The 20,470-nt window shown below is 33.5% G+C and overlaps 1 protein-coding gene across 1 annotated transcript in view; it reads left to right on the top strand.

The window, feature by feature from the left end:
• The window catches only part of SLC45A4 (solute carrier family 45 member 4), a 123,584-nt gene that overhangs the window by 43,268 nt on the left and 59,846 nt on the right, over positions 1-20,470 (top strand). The window contains exons 2-3 of the mRNA XM_074264665.1: positions 8,750-8,856; positions 12,670-13,303. Of these exons, the coding sequence (XP_074120766.1) occupies positions 13,060-13,303 (244 nt within the window). The 5' untranslated portion in view covers positions 8,750-8,856; positions 12,670-13,059. The remainder of the gene's footprint in view (positions 1-8,749; positions 8,857-12,669; positions 13,304-20,470) is intronic.

The following is a 20,470-nucleotide window of genomic DNA, read 5'->3' on the forward strand; positions in this document are numbered from 1 at the left end:
CTTGTTGCATTCACTCTTGCACAGTCCCACTGATGTGCCAATGGTTTCCAAAGGGAGGGTAGACCCCCTTGGCCATGGCCTGATCCCAAAAGGGGGGGGGTATAATCAGAGATTTGAATGGAGGGAAAGAAGAAACGATCACATCCTTTCCCACTAAAGCTGGGCATTCTCCTTAAAATGACGGTTCTGGGAAAAACAAACCAATCAGAGGAGAACTGTAACAGAGAGTGAACTTTTGGTGCAAGAAGTTTAGATATGGCATGGTAGAGAAAGTTAAAAGAGTGATGAATGGAGCTCAGAGAAAAATGAAGACCATTCATAGAGTCTGGAAAAAATGGGACTCATATTGAGATAACTTAAACTAATCATAAAAATTTTTCAACAAACTTTTCCACATAACAAATTGAAGGAAGTCACATGTTTTGGCACTAGTTACTCTGAAATTAGAAACAGGACAATAGAGGAAGTTGTTGATTTGAACAATTGTAGTTTCACTTGACTAAGTGCATCTGAGAATCATAACAAAATTATTGTCACTGACTGTTCAAACAATCATCGGAACAAAGTTCCAAAGTTAGATTACTTTTTTTCTTTCATAGCAAAATTTGTGTTTCCAGATTTTTCAGATCTCAAATAGAATTTGGAAGAATTGGTTATGGTTACAGTATTAACTTGATAAATTTTAAATATGTGGAAAAACTGTTGATTCTAAAAAACATTGGCACAGTTGATGAGGAGAAACTTGTTCTTTCAACATCATTAAAGTTTTAGTAATGATTGGGTATTGGGGAGTGTGAGTAGACAATATTATCTCTTCAACAGTCAATTACTTCTATGGCCTGATTTGTTACAGGGAGTATTTTCCCTTGACTACAAATTCACAAATTATGGAAAAAATTTTCTTCTTGTACTATATATTAATATTCTTTTAAATACAAACTTTTATCTGATACTGTACTTGAAATACAGGCTATCCCTCACTTGCCTATTTAAATCATACGTGCAAAAAGCCCAGTGTTATTGTTGTTTGTCCTCTTTTTTCAAAGAAGACCATGATAACAGGGAGATAATGCCATAACATGCATGTGGGTTGGATTGACGTGAGGGAGGGCTGGGCAAGGTCACCTGCCTTACTTTGTTCTCTGGAGCCATCTGTATTCAGTGTCCAGATAGAAATTAGGAAGATTGGAGATGGCCCTGGATGCAATGGGAGAACTTAGCCTTTTTAACTATCTTTAACGGGTCTCAGTTTGACTGAGGCAGCACCACTCAGTGATTAATAAAAAAGAATGAAACTGGTTTCAAAGTCATAGTATAATAGGATTTAGTATAATAGAAATAACTTTAGCTGACTACCTCATTTTACAGAAGTTACTGAAACTCAGAGTAAAATGGAGATCTGCATTCTGGTTCAGATGTTGATGATTAATTGTTGCATTTGTGAGCAAGTCCCTTCTTTGTGCCTCACTTTCCTTTTTAGTAATCAGCTTTCCCTTCTGTTATATTTGTCAGTTTCTCCCTGCTTATTTTCCCCTATTGTTGACCATAATTGGAATAAAATTATTTATCTTTTTTTTTTTTAAGTGAATCATCTTGTTTGTTCCTGAATAGAAAAGGAAGAAATTGTAAAAACTTCAAATTGAAATGTCTGTAGAGTTAAGTTGCTGTCTTGTCCAGTTCATTAATTGGGACACAATATACATACATTTTTGTGCATGATTTTTTTCTCCTGAACTTTATGATCCCTAGACTTCTCCCCAGATATTTAAAATTTGCCACAAATTTCATACATTTTTTTGACAATTTCAAAAAGACTGTTAATACTAACATTTTCTATTGAATTTCTGTTTTTTTCCCTTATTAACAAAAATCTGTTTTTTTCTACCTTCTTTTCCATCCTCACTCCCAATTGAAAACAAAAGAAAAACAAAACTGTGAAAGCATAACAAATGTTCACGATAGTTATATCCAAAAAGTATCTCTCGTTTTTACTCCAAGTCCTTTACCATTCTGAAAATGGGTGGGTAGCATATTTTATGTTTAATCCTCTGGAATTGTGGATGATTGTTTTTGTTTTTGAATTTTTTTCTCCTTTTTGATCTGATTTGTGGAGAGATATGTATAGAAGTGCACATGTTTAACATATATTGGATTATTTAATTCTAAAGGAGGGGGTGTGAGGAAGGGGGGGAGAAAAAATTTGGAACACAGGGTTTTGTAAGGGTGAATGTTGAAAATTATACATATATTTTGAAAATAAAAAACTTAAAAAAAAAGCCAACTTTGAGTTTCACATTCTCTTTCTTCCTCCCTCTCCATCCTGACTCCCAAACCGAGAAGGCAAATGTGAAGTTATGTAAAACATTTCCATAAAAGTCATGATGTGGCAAAAAACAGATTCCCCTCTTCCCAACCTCATTCAAGGAAAAAGAAAAGTTTTCCTCAATCTATATTCAGATACAATCTCTTCTTTCTCTGGTTATGGATAGCATTTTTCATCCTGAGCCCTTCAGAATAATCCTGCATCACAATATTGCTGAGAATAGCAGTCATTCACAGCTGATCATTTCACACTATTGCTATTACTTTGTACATAGTACATTTCTCTTTATATGAATTCATGAATATCTTTCCAGGTTTTTCTGAAAGTATCTTACTCATTATTTTTTATAGAACAATAGTATTCCGTCATAATCACATAATTTGTCTTTGATTGTTGTACTGAATTAAGAGTCCTTAATTAAAAAATTGTTTCTTTGCCATATCATTGTCTTACTGTGTGAGTATGTATATATATATATATATATATATATATATATATATATATATATATATATATATATATATATATATATATATATATATATATATGTATTATGTCTCTATATAGAGACACACACACACATATACATAGCAAAAGAGAGAATAAATAAATATATATATATATATATATATATTTATTTATTTATTTATTCTCTCTTTTGCTCAGCTCACCAGAAGGTTCAAATATCAATTTCTCCCCTCCTTGTTTGAATAGTTGCCTATTTATGAACTCAGATTATATGATAATTTTCTCTTTTCCTTCTGCTCATGCCAATGTATTCCTTTCCCTCAAATTATCAAGATATAATAGAACTCATACCCCAGCATTGTCTAACTAGATTCCTGATAGTAAGTTTCAGAGGGGACAGATGAATGTTTGAATATAAATGCTTTTTCCTACTTAATCCCATATGATTGTTTATATATGCTTCATTTGTACTTGAATCTTTATTTTTGTTTTTTAATACCTTTTTCCTTGATTTAAGAGAGCATATTCAGGCTATAATTTTCCTTGGAATTTTCATCTGAAAGTTTTGTTTTTGTAAGCAACTAGTGCATTCATCTTTGCTCTGTGATTCAAAGAGATTTGAACAATTTACTTGTAAGCTTTCTTGAAATAAAATGACAGCCCCCCCCCCTTTTTTTTTTTTTCTTTTGCTCGTGATATTCAGGTAGACTGGTGATTCTTGACCTTTTTATCCTTAGTCTAATTTTCAGGTTACTTATTTTTGCTGTGAGATATCTTAAATTTTCTTTTTATTTAGTCTTTTAACTATATTTTATTATTTTTTATTTCATGGAGTTCATTGGCTGTTTGTTCCATTCTAATTTTCAGGGGGGCAGTTAGGTGGTGCAGTGGATAGAGCACCAGCCGCAAAGTCAGGAGGACCTGAGTTCAGATCTGGCCTCAGACTCTTAATACTTCCTAGTTGTAAGACCCTGGGCAAGTCATTTAACCCCAATTGTCTCAGAAGAAGGGGGGGAAAAAAGTACATAGCACCATTCTAATTTTCAGGGAGTTTGTTGCTCAGGCAGGATTGTGCCAAGCTATTCTGGTTATTTGTTCTATACCTCTTGTTTCTTCTACAGTTTTTTGGTTTTTTTTAATCTAGTGCTTTCATTTCATTGATAAAATTTTATTTTTAATTCATTTTTATCTTAATAGTATTTTATTTTTCTAGTTATATGTAAAGATAGTTTTCAACATTCATTTTTGTAAGATTTCGAGTTCTAATTTTTTTCTCCCCCTCCTTTACTGAGAAAACCTACTTCTATCATAGTTGATTATTACATAATGTTGCTATCAACTTATTTATTTTCATTTATTTATTTTTTGCTGAGGTAATTGGGGTTAAGTGATTTATCCAGGGTCATACAGCCAGGAAGTGTCTTGAGACCAAATTTGAACTCAAGTCTTCCTGATTGCAGAACTGGTACTCTACTACACCAACTAGCTGTCCCCTAACTTATTTTTAAAACTATTCATGACTCCTAAGAATTTTACTTTAATTTTTACCCAACGCATGTTTTTCTTTGAGATTTTGCTATAGATATTACAGAATCATTCTGTTTAGTCTGAGTTTGTATCTTCAGTTTCTCTGTTACTCTTTATACCTTTTTATAATGGGATTTTTATTTGTTTATTCTTCTAGCCTTCTTTGTGATTTTAGGTTGATGCTTAGTGCTAGACCCTCTGCAATCCTAGAAGGAAGTTCTAGACTGGTCCTATTTCTGCTTTCTTAAGATATGCATTTTAGTGCTTATTCTAGGATCTCAGGGAAAGTTTAGGGTAAGGTTCATCAAATTAGTGCTTCCAAATGATCCATGGCAAAGTCTGATGGACATTCCCTCAGGTCTGAGCTCTGCAGATTCTTATCTTGGCTTGGGTCTAAGCAACAATTATATTGCCAAACTCGGTTAGCATTAGCCAGCTGGGATTCCTGTGAGCAACAGAATTGCAAACTTCATTTTTGGTTTGGAATTCCTGTCCTGATCAGTCTAGGCAAGAAGCTGGAACAAGTGGGAAGTCTTACAGTAATATAGGTACTGGAGTAGAGAACAGTGTTCATTGGAGAAGTATTTCCTGTAATAAACAAAACAAAACAAAACTTTAAAGATTCAACAAACTTGTCATTGGTCATCCATTGTCTAGCACTGTAGTTCTCAAAGTGTATGTCATGATTTTTACTTAGGTATTCCTTGAAATTTTATGTCCTTACTTAGCTCCCTTTTTTCTGCATTCCATTTTTTTTTTTTTGCCTATACATACATACATACATATATATGTATATATATATATATACATACATATATATGTATGTATGTATAGGCAAAAAAAAAATGGAATGCAGAAAAAAGGGAGCTATTATATATATATATATAATTTTTTTTTTTTGGCCTGTATTTTCCACCTTGGTATCTTGGTCAGAATAGCAGCCTCTATATAGGGGTAGCAGAACTATTTCCTCTGTTGCTAGTCTTAGGAAAGCAAAGAAGATACAAAGAAGGTGGAGACATAGAAGAATCTTAGAAGGAAAGGTTAAAGAATTGGTACAGTACTTCTCTAACCTGTTAGTCAAGGTGCATCCAGTGGTCTGGCTCTAATATATATTTTTAGCTTTAATTTCATGATATCTCTGATACTGATTGGCTAATCATAAAACTGAATTTAATTTTCTCCAGTCTCTCCTTCACTGATTTCTTCAGATGTGTCCACTTTCCTTTTTCTCTCCACCCCATCTTCATATCTTGACTAAATTGGTCCATTATTTACTCAGCCTTACTAGTGTAAGGCTTTCCTGATTGTCATACTATAAAAGATTTTTTCCTTAAACCTTTGGTGTATTTTTAATTACTCTGCATATCTCATTCCTAAATTGTACACTTTTGGAGGGCTGAAAATATCTTTTATCTTTGCATGTTGAACACCTAGAGTGCACTTAGGGTGAATGTAAATTAAATTTTTTTTCTTTTATAATTAAAGCTTTTTTATTTTCCAAACATATGCATAGGTAATTTTCAACATTACCCTTGCAAAACCTTGTTTTCCAAAATTTTTCCCCTCTTCTCCCCACCCTGTCCTTTAGACAGCAAGCAAACCAGTATATGTTAAACATGTGTACTTCTTCTATCACAATTATCACATTAGACAAGAAGAATCAGTTCAAAAAGGAAAAAAATGAGAAAGAAAACACAGTTAAAATGACAATCTGTTTTTCCTGCCATCTTGTTTTCTTCAAGTATTTTTTTCTTTCCTCTTTTCTCTCCTTCCTCAGTATTTTGCTTCTGAAATTACCTTCTTCAAATCGGCCTCCTCATTTACAAACCCTCCCCCTTTCTTATCCCTTTCCCCTTTTACTTTTTCCTTTATTAGCTTCCCCCTTTCCTTTCCCCTTTTCCCTCCTACTTTGATATTCTGTTCTTTGAGCCAAATTTTATTAGAATAAGGTTCACACAATGCTCATCCCCTTCCCTTCTTTCCCTCAATTGTAATAAGTCTTTTTTGCCTCTTCATGAGATATAATTGATTCCATTATACCTCCCTTTTCTTCTTCTTCCAGTACAATCCTCTTTCTACCTTTACCTTTCTACTCTCTAAGTATGTCATATCAGAGATACAGGTCTCAAGAGTCAAAATAGCATCTTCCCATGATGGACTGTGGCTCCTTGATATTTGAATTCTTTCTGGCTGCTTACAATATTTTCTTCTTGATCTGATAATTCTGAAATTTAGCTATGATATTCCTTGGAGTTTTCATTTTGAGGTCTCTTTCAGGTGATTGGTGAATTCTTTCAAGGGCTATTTTGCTCTTTGGTTCTAGGACATCAGAACACTTTTCCTTGATGATTTCCTGAAAGATGTTGTCGAGGCTTTTTTTTTTTTTTTTTAAATCATAGTTTTCAAGGAATCCAGTAATTCTTAGATTGTCTCTCCTAGATCTACTTTTGAGGTTAGTTATTTTTCCATTGAGGCATTTTACATTTTCTTGTATTTTTTCCATTTTTTTGGTTTTGTTTGACTTATTCTTGGTGTCTCATTGAATCATTCACTTCCATTTGTTCAATTCTAATTTTTAGTGAATTATTTTCTTCAGTTAGCTTTTTTATTTTCTTTTGCATTTGGCATTTGGCCACTTGAACTTTTAAGTGAGTTGAGGTTTTTTTCCCATGGTTTTTTCTATTTCACAAATTTTGTTTTTCATTGAGTTAGTTTCTTTTTCCATTTTGTCAAATCTATTTTCTAAGGAGTTATGCTTTTTTTTTTCTCTATAATTATTTTAAAAGGCGTTTTCTTTGGATAATTTCTGTGTTAACTTTTCCAAACTCTCCTGCAAAGTTCTCATTTCTTTTTTCCATTTTTCTTATAAAATTTTCCAAGAGAGCTTTGTGAAATGGAGATCAACTTTTATCAACTTTTCAGATATCATCTGGAGATGATTTACCTTTAGTGTCCTCAGAGTTTGAAATCTATTCTTCTCTGTTCCATAAAAGCTATCTATGGTCAGAGTACTTTTACTTTTTTGCTCATTTTAAAAATTGAGGTTTGCTCTTAAGGCAAAGGAGAGATCATCCCAAGCTTCCTCTATAGGTAACAGCAGCTTCATACGGTACTGGGGCTGTGCTGCTGGCTTCCTTCCTGTGCTGGGTAGGTGTGGTCAAGTCCTTCATTATGGTGGGGCTCAGGGACACACTATTTGCCTTTTGTATTTGCTTTGAGTGTCTCAATTAGTCTCCTAATCCACTGGCTTCTGACGTAGGACAGAATAGCTTATGCTGTTGTATTTTGGGCAAGAGTCTTCCAGTAGATTCCCCAGCACTGCCTTGGGTCCCCTGCACTGTGCTTGTGCTCAGCTGCTTCTCCTAGGGCCTGATTGAAACAGACCTTTTTTGAAGTTCTTACAAAATATTTTTTGATGGAAATTCATTATACCTCAAATATTTGTGTATTCTGTTACTCCAAAAACCCTGAGAGGCTTGATCTGAAGGAAGCCAGGAAGAGCTTAAAGAGCTGCCTACTCCCCTCTATCTTGGTTCCTCCTCTGTAAATGGAATATTTGTTGAGCTGAGGTATAAGTGGGATGCAAAAAATACATTCTTTCCCATTTTTCAACATTATTTTTATTGGAATTCATGTAAAGACTACCAAATTGGAGATTATTGGTGTTCATGTACAGACTGCCTTCTTAGTTGTAATATTCTCAATTTTCCATTGATGTTAATAAGAGTTGCTATTCTCTGACCTGTTAGACTTAATTTCAGTCACTATGAAATATTCATATATGAGGCCATTATCTATTTATTAAATGTCTCCAATGTGATAGGCACTATAGAAAGTGATGAGGATGCGAAAACAAGTAAGGAAGCTCCCTGCCCACAAGGAATTTATTCTATAGAGAACAACATATATACAAATAAGTAAAGGAAAATTCATGTATAGTCAGTAGAAGTCAGTTGCAATGTACCAATCAGTGTAATTATGGAAACCATGGAATTGTAATGTATTTATTGAAATGTAATTGAGAATCATTGTTACATAGGACCAATAGCTTGCCGAATCTTCTTGATATGATACGGGAGGGCTGTAGAATGCCCCATATAAATTATGGAGTAGTTTAGGTCTTATATGTTGAATTAGTGTGGCGTCATTTAAGGAAGCAGCAAAATACTTAATTGGATTGAAAGTTATTTGTCTTAAAGTCATAGTTTAGGAAAGTTACTTAAGTTTTTTTTGAAAAAGCTTTACCTAGACTCCTTGCAAACTATGCTAAACTGCTTATATTCGATTGGCAAATACTATCTTTTTCAATTTATAATATTACAATGATTAAATCACATATGATTGCCTAATTTTTAGTGAATTAATATATGTATTCATTAATTTTTAAACTGAAAATGCTAACAAGGTTTGTCATTTTCACCAATATAGATGACAGTGAAGTTACCTGTGTAAAAACTATTTACTGTGCCTCCACGTTTGCACTACTTGAGGAAGGGAAGCCAGCTGTTTTAATGCCCAGACTGCTTGAATGACAGGTAAACAAAAACAAAATTCATCCCATTTCATAAGTGCTTAACTAATAATATTGCTGGGGGAACGTGGGTATAATTTCCAAAGGAAGGTCACCTTGGTAGGAAGGAGATTGGCTCTGGCTTATTACAGTCAACTTAACTGTTTTATCTACAGTACAAATTAGTCCTGATATTCAGTTGGGCATCTTGCCAGTAGTAGCATTCTTCTGTTCCTGTAGGGATTGGTTCCTAGAAACTGAGCTATACTACCTGGGGGCTAAGACTACTCTTAGCAAAGGATACATTATCCAATGTCCAGTGTTGTTGGATCTGTGTTCCCATATTTTATTGAAAGTTTACTTTCCTTAGAAAGACTCTGATCAATAAAGTGGTAAATGCTATAAAATAAGGTGTTAGAAATTTTATGTATTCCTTGATAAATGTATTTGAATTATTGATGATGAGTAGTTTCTGTAATACTTAAGTTTTATTAAAGAAAATGCCAATCTTTGAAATCTGAACAATGATGTTTAAAAAGGAATAAATTGAGGGCAAAATAAAAAAAATACATTATATTTAAACATTTCCTTCAAAATTCTAAACCTTTCATATTAGTAGTCACTTTTTTTTTAAAGTTTAATAATACTGAATTCATTTCTAAAATTTTTCTTAGTGTTTCTAAGTAATTGCAAAGCACAGGTTCTGAAAATTTTGTTTTTATTTGAGTACCTGTGTTCTGCCTATTTTTTTTTTACTTTTAAGTTATTATAAAATAGACTTTTCTTAACCGTATGATTAGAAATATGACCCTGATCAGGTGTTTACATAATAATATTTGGATTTTTCTGAATTCACATATAAAAGGGAAAACTTTTCAGGCATGAAGTTGAAAATTAGACATGTAGCTGAGAACTAAAAATTTTAGTATGTCAGCAATATGAAGTATTAAAGATGTTTGTTGACAGAAGAAATCTTAAGTAGGAACTTGGTTTTTATATGAATTCTTTTACAACTTAGGAATTTAAAAGTTCTTTAAAACAGGCTACTAAGAAATTAGTACTTTCTATAAAATGGATTAATTGACTACAAAAGGTTGTCCTTAACTTGGGTATTTCGCCAAATTCACATCATATTTGTGCAAAAATCCTCTTTCAGGGAGCTTAAACTAATACCTCTTTTTCAGCTCTATATCAGAATTGGGATGCAAATGTTCATATTATGATAATAAAGCAATATAAATTGTATCACACGTGAGGGAGGTTTTATTAAGAAAACTTGTTGAAAATATCATAACTAAACTAGTTGTTGTTAATCGTTTTAAAGCTGTTTGGTAAGAAGCCCCGAGAGACTTTTCATTTTCTACCATCTAATTGATTCCAATTGTAACATGCAAGGATTAGGGAATTAAAAAAAATAAACACAAAACCTTATTCTTGCTGATTTCCTAACCAAAGTCATTCACATGTATTTATAATCAGCAAAGAATGCCTATCTTTCATCTTTTGGAGGAATGAAGCTGGTGATCAGAGACTTAGTAATGGCTCAGTTTTCAGTAGATGGGAATGAAGAAGATAGAGCTTTTTTTGAGACAGAACTATTTGTTGTTTATAAATCTCCATGATTTTTTAGAAAATTAATTATTTTATAATTCAGACAAGACCATAGTGGACCTGGTTATCCATGCAAATGAGTTATTTTATTTACAGAATGTATTGATAGTAGACTTAGGAAAAAAATTTATAAATTTTAAGGTATGAATAATTCAAGAATTATAGGCATGAGAAGAGTAGGGAATATTTAGTTTTATTTGAGATTTATAAATGGAAGTCTGGGTTAAAATTTTGTTTTACCCCATTTAGGATTTTCTTGACAAAGCTGTTGGAGTGGCTTGCCATTTCCTTCTCTTACCTCATTTTACAGATAAGGAACTGAGGTAAATAGGGTTAAATGACTTGATCAGGGTTACACAGCTAATAAGCATCTGAAGTTAGATTTGAACTCCGAAAGAGGTCTTCCTCACTCCAGACCCAGTGTGCTATCCACTTTACTACCTAGCTGGCTGGCTTAAAAATACATATAGATATTTTGAGGTAGGTGGAAAATCATAGACATATAAAATTTGGGAGATAATAATAGGACCAAGAATGTCTTGAAAATAGTTGAGCCAAATAAGAAGAAATTAGTTTAAATTAAACTTCATGTCTGGCATAAAGGGTCCTTATCCTGCATTGATTCCTAAAGTAGAATAACAAAATTATACTTCTGAGTACTTCCTGGGCTTCTCTAGGAATCTGGGATCTCTGTAGCTTAGTATAACTTATCTTAACTGAATGAAGGTTTAACTGACTTAGAGGATATGCCTGAAAAAAATGTTTACATAGTGCTTAAATGTTTACTACAGATTTCTTCATAGAATTTCTATGAAGTAGATGGTATGTATGCCATCTGTGACTGGTATGGTAGAACCTTAGTTAAATGGAATGTATGTGAAAGTGGGTTTTAGTTAACTAGAAAATTTTTTTGTTTTACTGAGGAAAAACAAAAAAACAAAAATGAAACTTTGATAATCTATTCTTCCTAATTATTTAATTTTCCTTTGAATCTTGTCATTCCTAAAGATTGTTGGCATCCTAACTATATGGTTATCAATGTATGTATTAGATGATGTCTGTGTTAATCTCAGGCCATGTAAATCCTCAAAAAGTTTCATAGGTTCAGAACTGGAAGGAGTTGTAGAAAGAAAGGTAAGTAACTTGTTTTAAGTGGACTCAAGTAATAAGTAGCCCAACTGAAATGTGCACTTAGATCATAAGACTACAGATCTAGTGACCTGGGGAGAGGGACTAAGGTTCTTGGGAATGTGTGAGAATATATTGTCTTCTTATTGGAAGGAGATTTGCTTCTTTCTCTTAAATGCAGAATAATTAAGGCTAAGGTTTGGGAGACAACTTCTAGTTAGGTGCCATTCACTTAATCAAGGTTTAATTAAAGTCTTATATTAGAAGCTCTTTTTATGTAATAAAATTTAATTTTACAAAGTATAGAATATGGGCCATTTAAAGTGATATTTTTATCTATTCATTTTAGAAAGATTTGCAACTATGCATCTTTGAGGTTGGCCTTGCAGAGAACCTACCTACAGGCTCCTCGAGTAGGTCTTAGGACTTGATTTTAATTGCTCCACTCCTCCATGGAAGAACTAAAAAACAATTCCCTTCCTCTTATTTTCATTCCCCTCCACCCTGCAGCATGATAGGCATTGAAAAGATCTGTTGTCCACTGAAATTAGATTTATGTGTTTTTATGGTGTCATACTTATTTGGGGAGAGGATATTGGAGCATGTAATTGCCCTCAGCATTAATTTTTCCTCTCCCATACTTTCTTTGTTTTCTATTACTCCATAGTAAGATCTCAGAATTTAAAGTGAGGAAAGGAGATGTAGCCCAACCATAATAGTTAGCAGGTGAGGAATCTAAGATGCAGAAAAGTGAGGTGACTACCCAGGTTGCATAGTCAAAAATCAGCAGGGCAGAAATTATATCTAGAAACTAAGGTTAAATTATTGTATTTTGCCACTGTGTCTTGTTATCTTTGTGTAAATGTTTGTCATTCTCTCTCTATATAGGTTCCAAATAAGTTATTGAGGCCAGAGGATTTTCATCAGATAGCTTTTTAAGTATTCAAAGATCAATTCTATGGACATTTAGCTAGCTAGAAACTGGGGAAAAGAGAGGTCTTATGAAAGCAGAGTCCATTGAAGAACCACATAGGCCATTGTAGCTATTGCCTTTCTCACTGACTATCTTGTTCTGGTTATTTTTTCCCCTTTTTTGCAGATTAATCAGTCACTCGATGGGGATTAACAGTGGACCGCCTTTTTGTGATACCTTTTCACCTCTCTGTAGCAAGAAAAATAATTTCAGCACCTCTTCAATAATAATGATGAAACTGGTATTAACTGAATGGCAATTATGGATTTTTAACTCTAATTCACAGTAAACCAGCAAGCCATATGTTTAAAGCCCTACCAAATACCGTTCTATTTTGCTACATGTCTCAGACATAGGTGAGAAGTTGTGAGATCCCCCTTTGTACAAAGAGGAATGTGTTAACCTGCATGAGGAACGCAACAGAAGCTGAAAGAGAAGACACCCATATTTATCATTAAAGATATATGATAGTATTATTTATATAGATAGAATAAAGATATATATTTTTTGGTGGTAATGAAAATGGCTCCTCAGAATGCCGATTCGGAGTCTATGCAAGTCCAAGAGCTCGCTGCACCAGCCTCAGACCTTCAGAAATCTGAAAATAAGGAGAATGAGAATCGCGATGAGACAGTTAGTGAAGGATCCATAGACCGCATACCAGTTCGCCTTTGGGTGATGCATGGGGCAGTAATGTTTGGCAGGGAATTCTGTTATGCCATGGAAACAGCTTGGGTCACACCGATATTGTTACAAATTGGTAAGTGTTGTCTGTCCCCTCTGTGTATAATTATAAACATCACGTAAATGAGATCTCAATAATGATTTTACTAGGTGAGTAACAAATCTTATAAATTATTCTCCTCATTTAATAAGTAGCAAATGATATGGTCATTGGTTTTAAAGTTAAAAAACCATAAATCAAGTCCTTGCATTTTATCACTGAGCCTTATCTGTGCTAAATACAACCCATCCTGTTGTATTTTAAACTACGGGCAGACCATTGGATCTGATGTTGCCATGCACTCATTTTGTAGCTTGATTTATACAGAGAAGGAGCATTACACACTGACAAAATGGAAAGTGATAGATGATTACTAGAAAGTGACTTGATGATTTTTTAAATGTGATTGACACTAGGAGGCTATCAGAATTTTCCTAAACTGTGGTGTACTTAAGTTGGATTTAGCAGTATGAAAGGTTAGTACTCCCATCAAGGAAAACTATCTTTTACAATTTTCCAGCAGAAGTCAGCTTTCAAAACATTTGCCTGCATATAAACAAACTTATTTGGTCCTTACAATAAACATTTTTATGCAGTGGTCACATTGTGATAAACAGGCTTAGTAGCTTGAAAAATATGTAATTTAATTCACTTACCACTCTTTTTTACCACCACAGAATGACTTCCAGAAAGTTCCAGAAAGAATTTTGCTTACTGTTTTAATTTCCTCCCATTCATACCTAAGCTGGTATTTGAAGGTTTAACTTCTTCTCACAACAAATGACCTGTATGCTTTTTAGTTTTGTAGGAAGAAGAAAGGCCCTACAGTTTCAGGAACCTCAGTATCATTTTTAAGTGGGCCTTTTAAAGATTCTACATGATACTGTAAATCCTTATTTTATATCACTTGCTTTTTCAAAAATAAATTAAATTCTACTTGTTGCTTTCAAAACTGTCCTGCTTGTACTTTCTTCTTAGCTTTTGTTTTCTTCTATTTATTTAAATGTTAAAACAGTTTTCTTTTTTTCTCTTGGCATTACTATCGCTCACATCTTTAATTAAAACCTAGAGAAAGAATTGTGTGTGGGGGAGAATGTATGACACATAAGCATAGGAAGACTTTTTCACAGAGACCAAATCCCAAAATGTGGGTCAGTCTGTGTCTGCCTCTGTACCTTGTGTCCATCACTTCTCTGTCATGAAGTCTTTTATAGGACTTTTGGACACATAATTCCTTATTGCATTGACCATGGTTCTTAAGTGTTTAAAAGTTCTTTCCTTGTATAAATTGTGCTCTTGGTTCTTCTGCTCGCTACATTTTGTGTGAGTTCTTACTACCCAGGATTCTCTGAAATCTCTTCTTGTCTTATGTTATAGTAATCTGAAATTACATTCATAGGACACAAATATTCAGTAGTTGTGAGAAGGCATTTTTGAAGAAGCCGTGTTCCCCTGCCCTTTCCCCTCCTCTCCCTGTTCAATCTGAATGCAGATTTGAAAAAGCACAGTAACACACTACAGTCATCTGAAAAAAAAAATGTTCTTTAATAAATCTCTTTTTGGATATGCAAATCTTGGGCTTCTTTCCCTCTTCTCTTGTGTAGACTCTATGTTAACTAACTCGCTTGGTGATACTTGCAGAGTTATTTGTCACCAAGTATAGGGATTGAAATGGGTAGGAAAGACATGTCAAATCATATTCTTATTTCATAACTTCTTGAACTCAGCCCTTATTCTAATTGCAATTGTGAGTGACACTTCATTTTTTAATTCCCAGAGTCTCAGTTTCCTTATTTGTGAAATAAAAGTAATAGACTATTTTATTTCTTAGGTCTTATACAATTCCAGATTCTATAGTGACATTATAAATATGGAAATAAAAGTATAAATTATAGAGTTACTATCCTAAAAGTCAAGAATGCATAAAAACTTCTTTCTTGGTATTTTTTTCTTTTAAAAAATGGTTTAGTTTGATGCCTATTTTCTCTCTCTCTCTTTTTAAATTTTTTAAAAATTAATTTTATAATTATAACATTTTTTGACAGTACATATGCATAGGTAATTTTTTTTTTTTTTTTTTTTTACAACATTATCCCTTGTACTCCCTTCTGTTCTGAATTTTCCCCTCCTTCCCTCCACCCCCTCCCCTAGGTGGCAGGCATTCCCATACATAATGAGTATGTTATAGTATAACTTAGATACAATATATATGTGCAGAACTGAATTTTTTGTTGTTGTTGTTGCAAGGGAAGAATTGGATTCGGAAGGTAAAAATAACCTGGGAAGAAAAACAGAAAATGCAAATAGTTTATACTCATTTCCCAGTGTTCCTTCTCTGGGTGTAGCTGATTCTGTCCATCATTGATCAATTGGAACTGGATTAGATCTTCTCTATGTTGAAGATATCCACTTCCATCAGAATATATCCTCATACAGTATTGTTGTTGAAGTGTGTAATGATCTCCTAGTTCTTCTCATTTCACTCAGCATCACTTGATGTAAGTCTCTCCAAGCCTCTCTGTATTCCTCCTGCTGGTCATTTCTTACAGAACAATAATATTCCATAACATTCATATACCATAATTTACCCAACCATTCTCCAATTGATGGGCATCCATTCATTTTCCAGTTTCTAGCCAGTACAAAAAGGGTTGCCACAAACATTTTGGATGCCTATTTTCTCTACATTGGTCATTTTTTATCTGTAACTATCATCACTCCCTTGCAGCTTAAACCCTTCCATGGGGAAAAGAACAATTAAAGAAAAACAGTGAATAAAAATTTGACAATATATACCTCTGTCCTAGTAGCTCTCCACTTTGCCATAAGAAGGGAAAAAATATGTTCAATCATCATTTTTTCCCAACACCTTCAAGATGATTTATTTATTCATTTTTATTCAGAGTTCATGTGCTTTTTGGTGTTCTTTTCATTTGTATTTTTTGCTGTCATTAATTATGTTTTTCTTAGTTCTGTATGTATTGCTCTTGATAATTCTTATAATTCTTTCCACATTTTTCTGATTCCTCATTTTTTACTGCACAACATTCTGTCACATTCATAACCATATCTGCATGGTTTTCTCCTAGCTTTTATTTTTCAAATTAAAATGTCCCCACTTTACATAAAGACCCAGATCACAGGTTTTAATATATGAGTCTTATCTTTGAAACTAGGTTGATTTACATAAAGAAGATCCAACTCACTTCCAGTTGATCAATGATGGACAGAAATAACTACACCCAGAGAAGGAACACTGGGAAGTGAATATAAATTGTTAGCACTACTGTCTATCTACCCAGGTTACTTATACCTTCGGAAGCTAATACTTAATGTGCAACAAGAAAATGGTATTTACACACACATATTGTATCTAGGTTATATTGTAACACATGTAAAATGTATGGGATTACCTGTCATCGGGGGGAGGGAGTGGAGGGAGGGAGGGGATAATTTGGAAAAATGAATACAAGGGATAATATTATAAAAAAAATAAAAAAACAAAAAAAAAAAGAAAGAAACTAGGTTGATTTAAGAAAACATAAATTATTTAAGACAGTGATGATCTAGTCTTTTAAATTATAGTGTTCTATCTAAGGCATGTAATATTGTTGTTTAACTTTAATGGAATATGAGGTATTTTTTCATCTAAAAAGAATTGCTGCTTCTTTTGCCAATAAATCCTAGACCATGAGCCTCTCTGAGCTTCAGGAAACTGTTAGACCATAAGTTATATATAAGTTTTCATATGCCTAGTGAGGAACTCTCTTGAGTTTCCAATCAATCGAATCAGGCAATTGTTAAATTCTTATTTTGTGCCATTATAGTGAATCCCCCTCCCCCCAAAAAATATCTTGGATAGGTTCTGCTGTCAAGAAGATTACATTCTTGAGGGTGAAAGGGTAAGGCAGGAAAGTGAGTATATATAGATAGAAACAAGATTTTTATTTTTTTAATAATGATTTTATTTTTTTCCTTCTGTTCCTCCTTCCTTTTCCCCTTCCCTCTTCCAAAAGTGGTAGGCAGTTTGATATAGTTTATACGTTTCCTGTCACTTAAAACATATTTTCTTATTAGTCATAGTTGTAAAACAGATCAAAAGGAAAAAAAAGACATGAGAGAAAATAAAATAAGTGTAAAATATACTTTTATCTGCATTCAGAATCCATCAGTTCTTTATTTCTTTATGGATAGCATTTTCCTTCATAGTCCTCTTGTGTTATGTCATTGTATTGCTCAGAAGAGTTGAGTCAATCATAATAGATCATCACACAGTGGCGCTGATACTGTTTACAAAGTTTTCCTGGTTCTGCTCATTTCACTTTGTATCAGTTTGTTAAGTCTTTCTAGGATTTTTAGAAATCTGCCTGTTCATCATTTTTTATTGCACAATAATATTCCATTACATTCATATACCACCATTTTCAACCATTTCCCCAATTGATAGGCATCCCCTTAATTTTCCGTATTTTACTATCATATAAAGGGCTTCTATAAATATTACAAACACAAAGTAGTTTTAAAAAAAGATACTTGAAGCTGGCTCTTAAAAGGAACCTTGAAGCAAAGTAAGGAGCCAAGAGGCAGAGGTGAGGAGAGAGAATGCATTCACGTGTAGAGGAATAGTTAGTCTGGAGATACAGAGATGGGAAATGGAGAATCCTATCTGAAGAAAAATAACAAAGAGTTTGTTTGGAGCAGAGTTAAGAAAAAAGTGCAGTGCTATGTCATAACTGAGTAAAGGTAGCTTGAGATAAACTCTTCTGTTAGGTCTTTAAAGTCTGTGTTTGATCCTAGAGCTATTGTGCAGCCAGTGAGTAAAAGAGTAACACAGTTAGATCTGAAAAATAATTTTGGTCATATATTGAGGATGAGTTGGGATGAGCAGAGATTTGATGCGGAGTTCTCATTTGGGAGGTTCCTGATGAGAACTAGGACTAAGGTGGCAGCTGTCTAAAGGGACAAAAAGAATAAGTGTCAGATGAATATTTAGTCATTACTGGATGATTACTTTGCATAGTTTTATTTGATTCTCGTAACAACTTTCCAGGGAAAATAAGACATAGACAAAAAAAGTTAGTTGGCTAAAATTGGAATTAAAAATGTTTTAAAAATAATGATATTATCTTTGTTCTGTCAAGAAGAAAGAAGAGCATCTAACAAATTCTAGCCCCACCCCTGGCCATTTACTAGCTATTTTTTGACCTTGGCCAAGTTATGAAGCAAGTTACAAATTTATGGTTCATAAAGAAATAATTGGATGTTCCATATTTAGGGTTTTAAGTATAGAAAGCTTCATCAGTTCAGATCAAAGTAGCAAAAAAAAAAAAGTTAAACAATTTCTTCTGTAAACTTTTAAAGTATTTCTGTTACTACAAATTGTAATTTATAATGTTAAAATTCCATTTGGAAATTGTGTTATTAATGAGTTATGCATTTTGTTGAGAAATATTGAAATATCAATTTCAATTGGTACTGTAATTTAAATCTTTGCTACCCATTTTCTAAATCTCTATTTACCTGTCTTCATTTCTTTTTCAAGGCAAGTATGGATTTTTAAATTATAATGGTATCCTAGAAATTTGTATTGAAGCTAGCCTGTTCTAGAATGTACTTGTTCACCTGAGTAAATTTTTCCTTGGGCTAATTTTTCCTTTTGTTTCATCAGCCCACATATAAACTGGAGGAGTGGCAGTCACTATGTTAAGTACTGAGGACACAAAAGAGAAGGGTAAAAGCAATCCCTTCCATCAAGGACATTACATTTCAGTGGAGGAATCATACAAGTTATTTGGAATATGTAGATACTTACAGAGCTGGAAAATCATTCAATGATAGGAAGACACTAAAATCTGGGGGACCTGGAAAAACTTCCTGAAAAACGTGATATTGAAGGAAACCATAGAAACTAAGAGAAGGAGGAGATAGCCAGTGACATCATGTTGAAGTAGATCCACTGCAGGTAGGCTGAATTGTAGGTTTAATGGAAGCAGGTAAAATATAAGAAAAAAAGAAAAAGGCAGGAGAGCTTTTAGTTCCAAACAGTAATGAAGGAGGGAAATAAGCATTTACTAAGCTCTTACTATGTGCGAGCTACTGTGTAAAGGGCTTTAAAAATAACTGATTTGACTCTCGTAGCAATCCTGGGAGAGATAGAAGCTATTTATTTATTATTCCCATTTTGCAGTTGAGAAAACTGATGTAAATAGGGTAAATAGCTTCCCCACTGTCACAGAGCTAACAAGTGTAAGATGACTTTTGAACTCAATTCTTCCTGATTCCCAGTCTAGTTTTCTATTTACTGGGACTCAGATATAAAAAGGACTTTACATTTGATCCTGAAGTAATACAGAGTTCCTGGAGTTTGGGCCAGGGAGTAGTTGACATGGACAGAACATCACTTAAATCATTTAAACAGCTGAATGAAGGATTTGGAATGAAGAGAGCAAGGTGTTGCCACAATCTAATTGAGAAGCGATGTCAGTTAAGAGAATTGGATCTATACAAGAGTTGCAATGAAGATAGAAACAAGATTTGATAATTCAAGATTTTGACTATATAGGTTGAATGAAAAAGGAGATCTAATGATAATACTGAGGAACCTTGCTAATTAATAGAAGGATAGTGTTGTCCTGAACTGTGATAGGGAAATTAGTAAAAAAAAGAGGGTTTAGGGTTCTCTTTTGGAAATCTTGAGTTTAAACTGGTAGTTGGCGTCATCCAATTTTAAACGCTCAATGGTGATATAGGGCAAAAGTTCAGGAGAAAGAAAAGGACTGGTAATGTAGGTATGTGATTTAAATGTTTAGAGATAATTAAACCATGGAAACTGCTTCAATCACCAAGTGAGATTCTATACAAGGAAAAGAAGATGCTTCCAGATAGACCGGGTGAAGAGGTGAATAACTATGGTTAATGAGCATGACATGGATGAAAAACCAAGATAATGGTCAGGAGTGGTTAGAGAATTAGTAGAACCACCAGGATGACACTCCCTCATAAAAACCCAGAGAGGACAAAATATACAGGAGGAAGTGATAAAGGAGAACGTGTTATAGAACTTAAGGTTGAGGATTGAGAAAAGGAAAGTAAAAAAAGATGGATAACTTGGAAGGGAGTAATTTGTTGAATAATGAAATAGGGAGCTATTGCAGAAGGGAGTGAATGGAAAAGAAATGAAGATATTGATTGTAGAAGCTTTAT

This window comes from Sminthopsis crassicaudata, chromosome 1 (assembly GCF_048593235.1).
Source record: "Sminthopsis crassicaudata isolate SCR6 chromosome 1, ASM4859323v1, whole genome shotgun sequence".
Taxonomy (NCBI): Eukaryota; Metazoa; Chordata; class Mammalia; order Dasyuromorphia; family Dasyuridae; genus Sminthopsis; species Sminthopsis crassicaudata.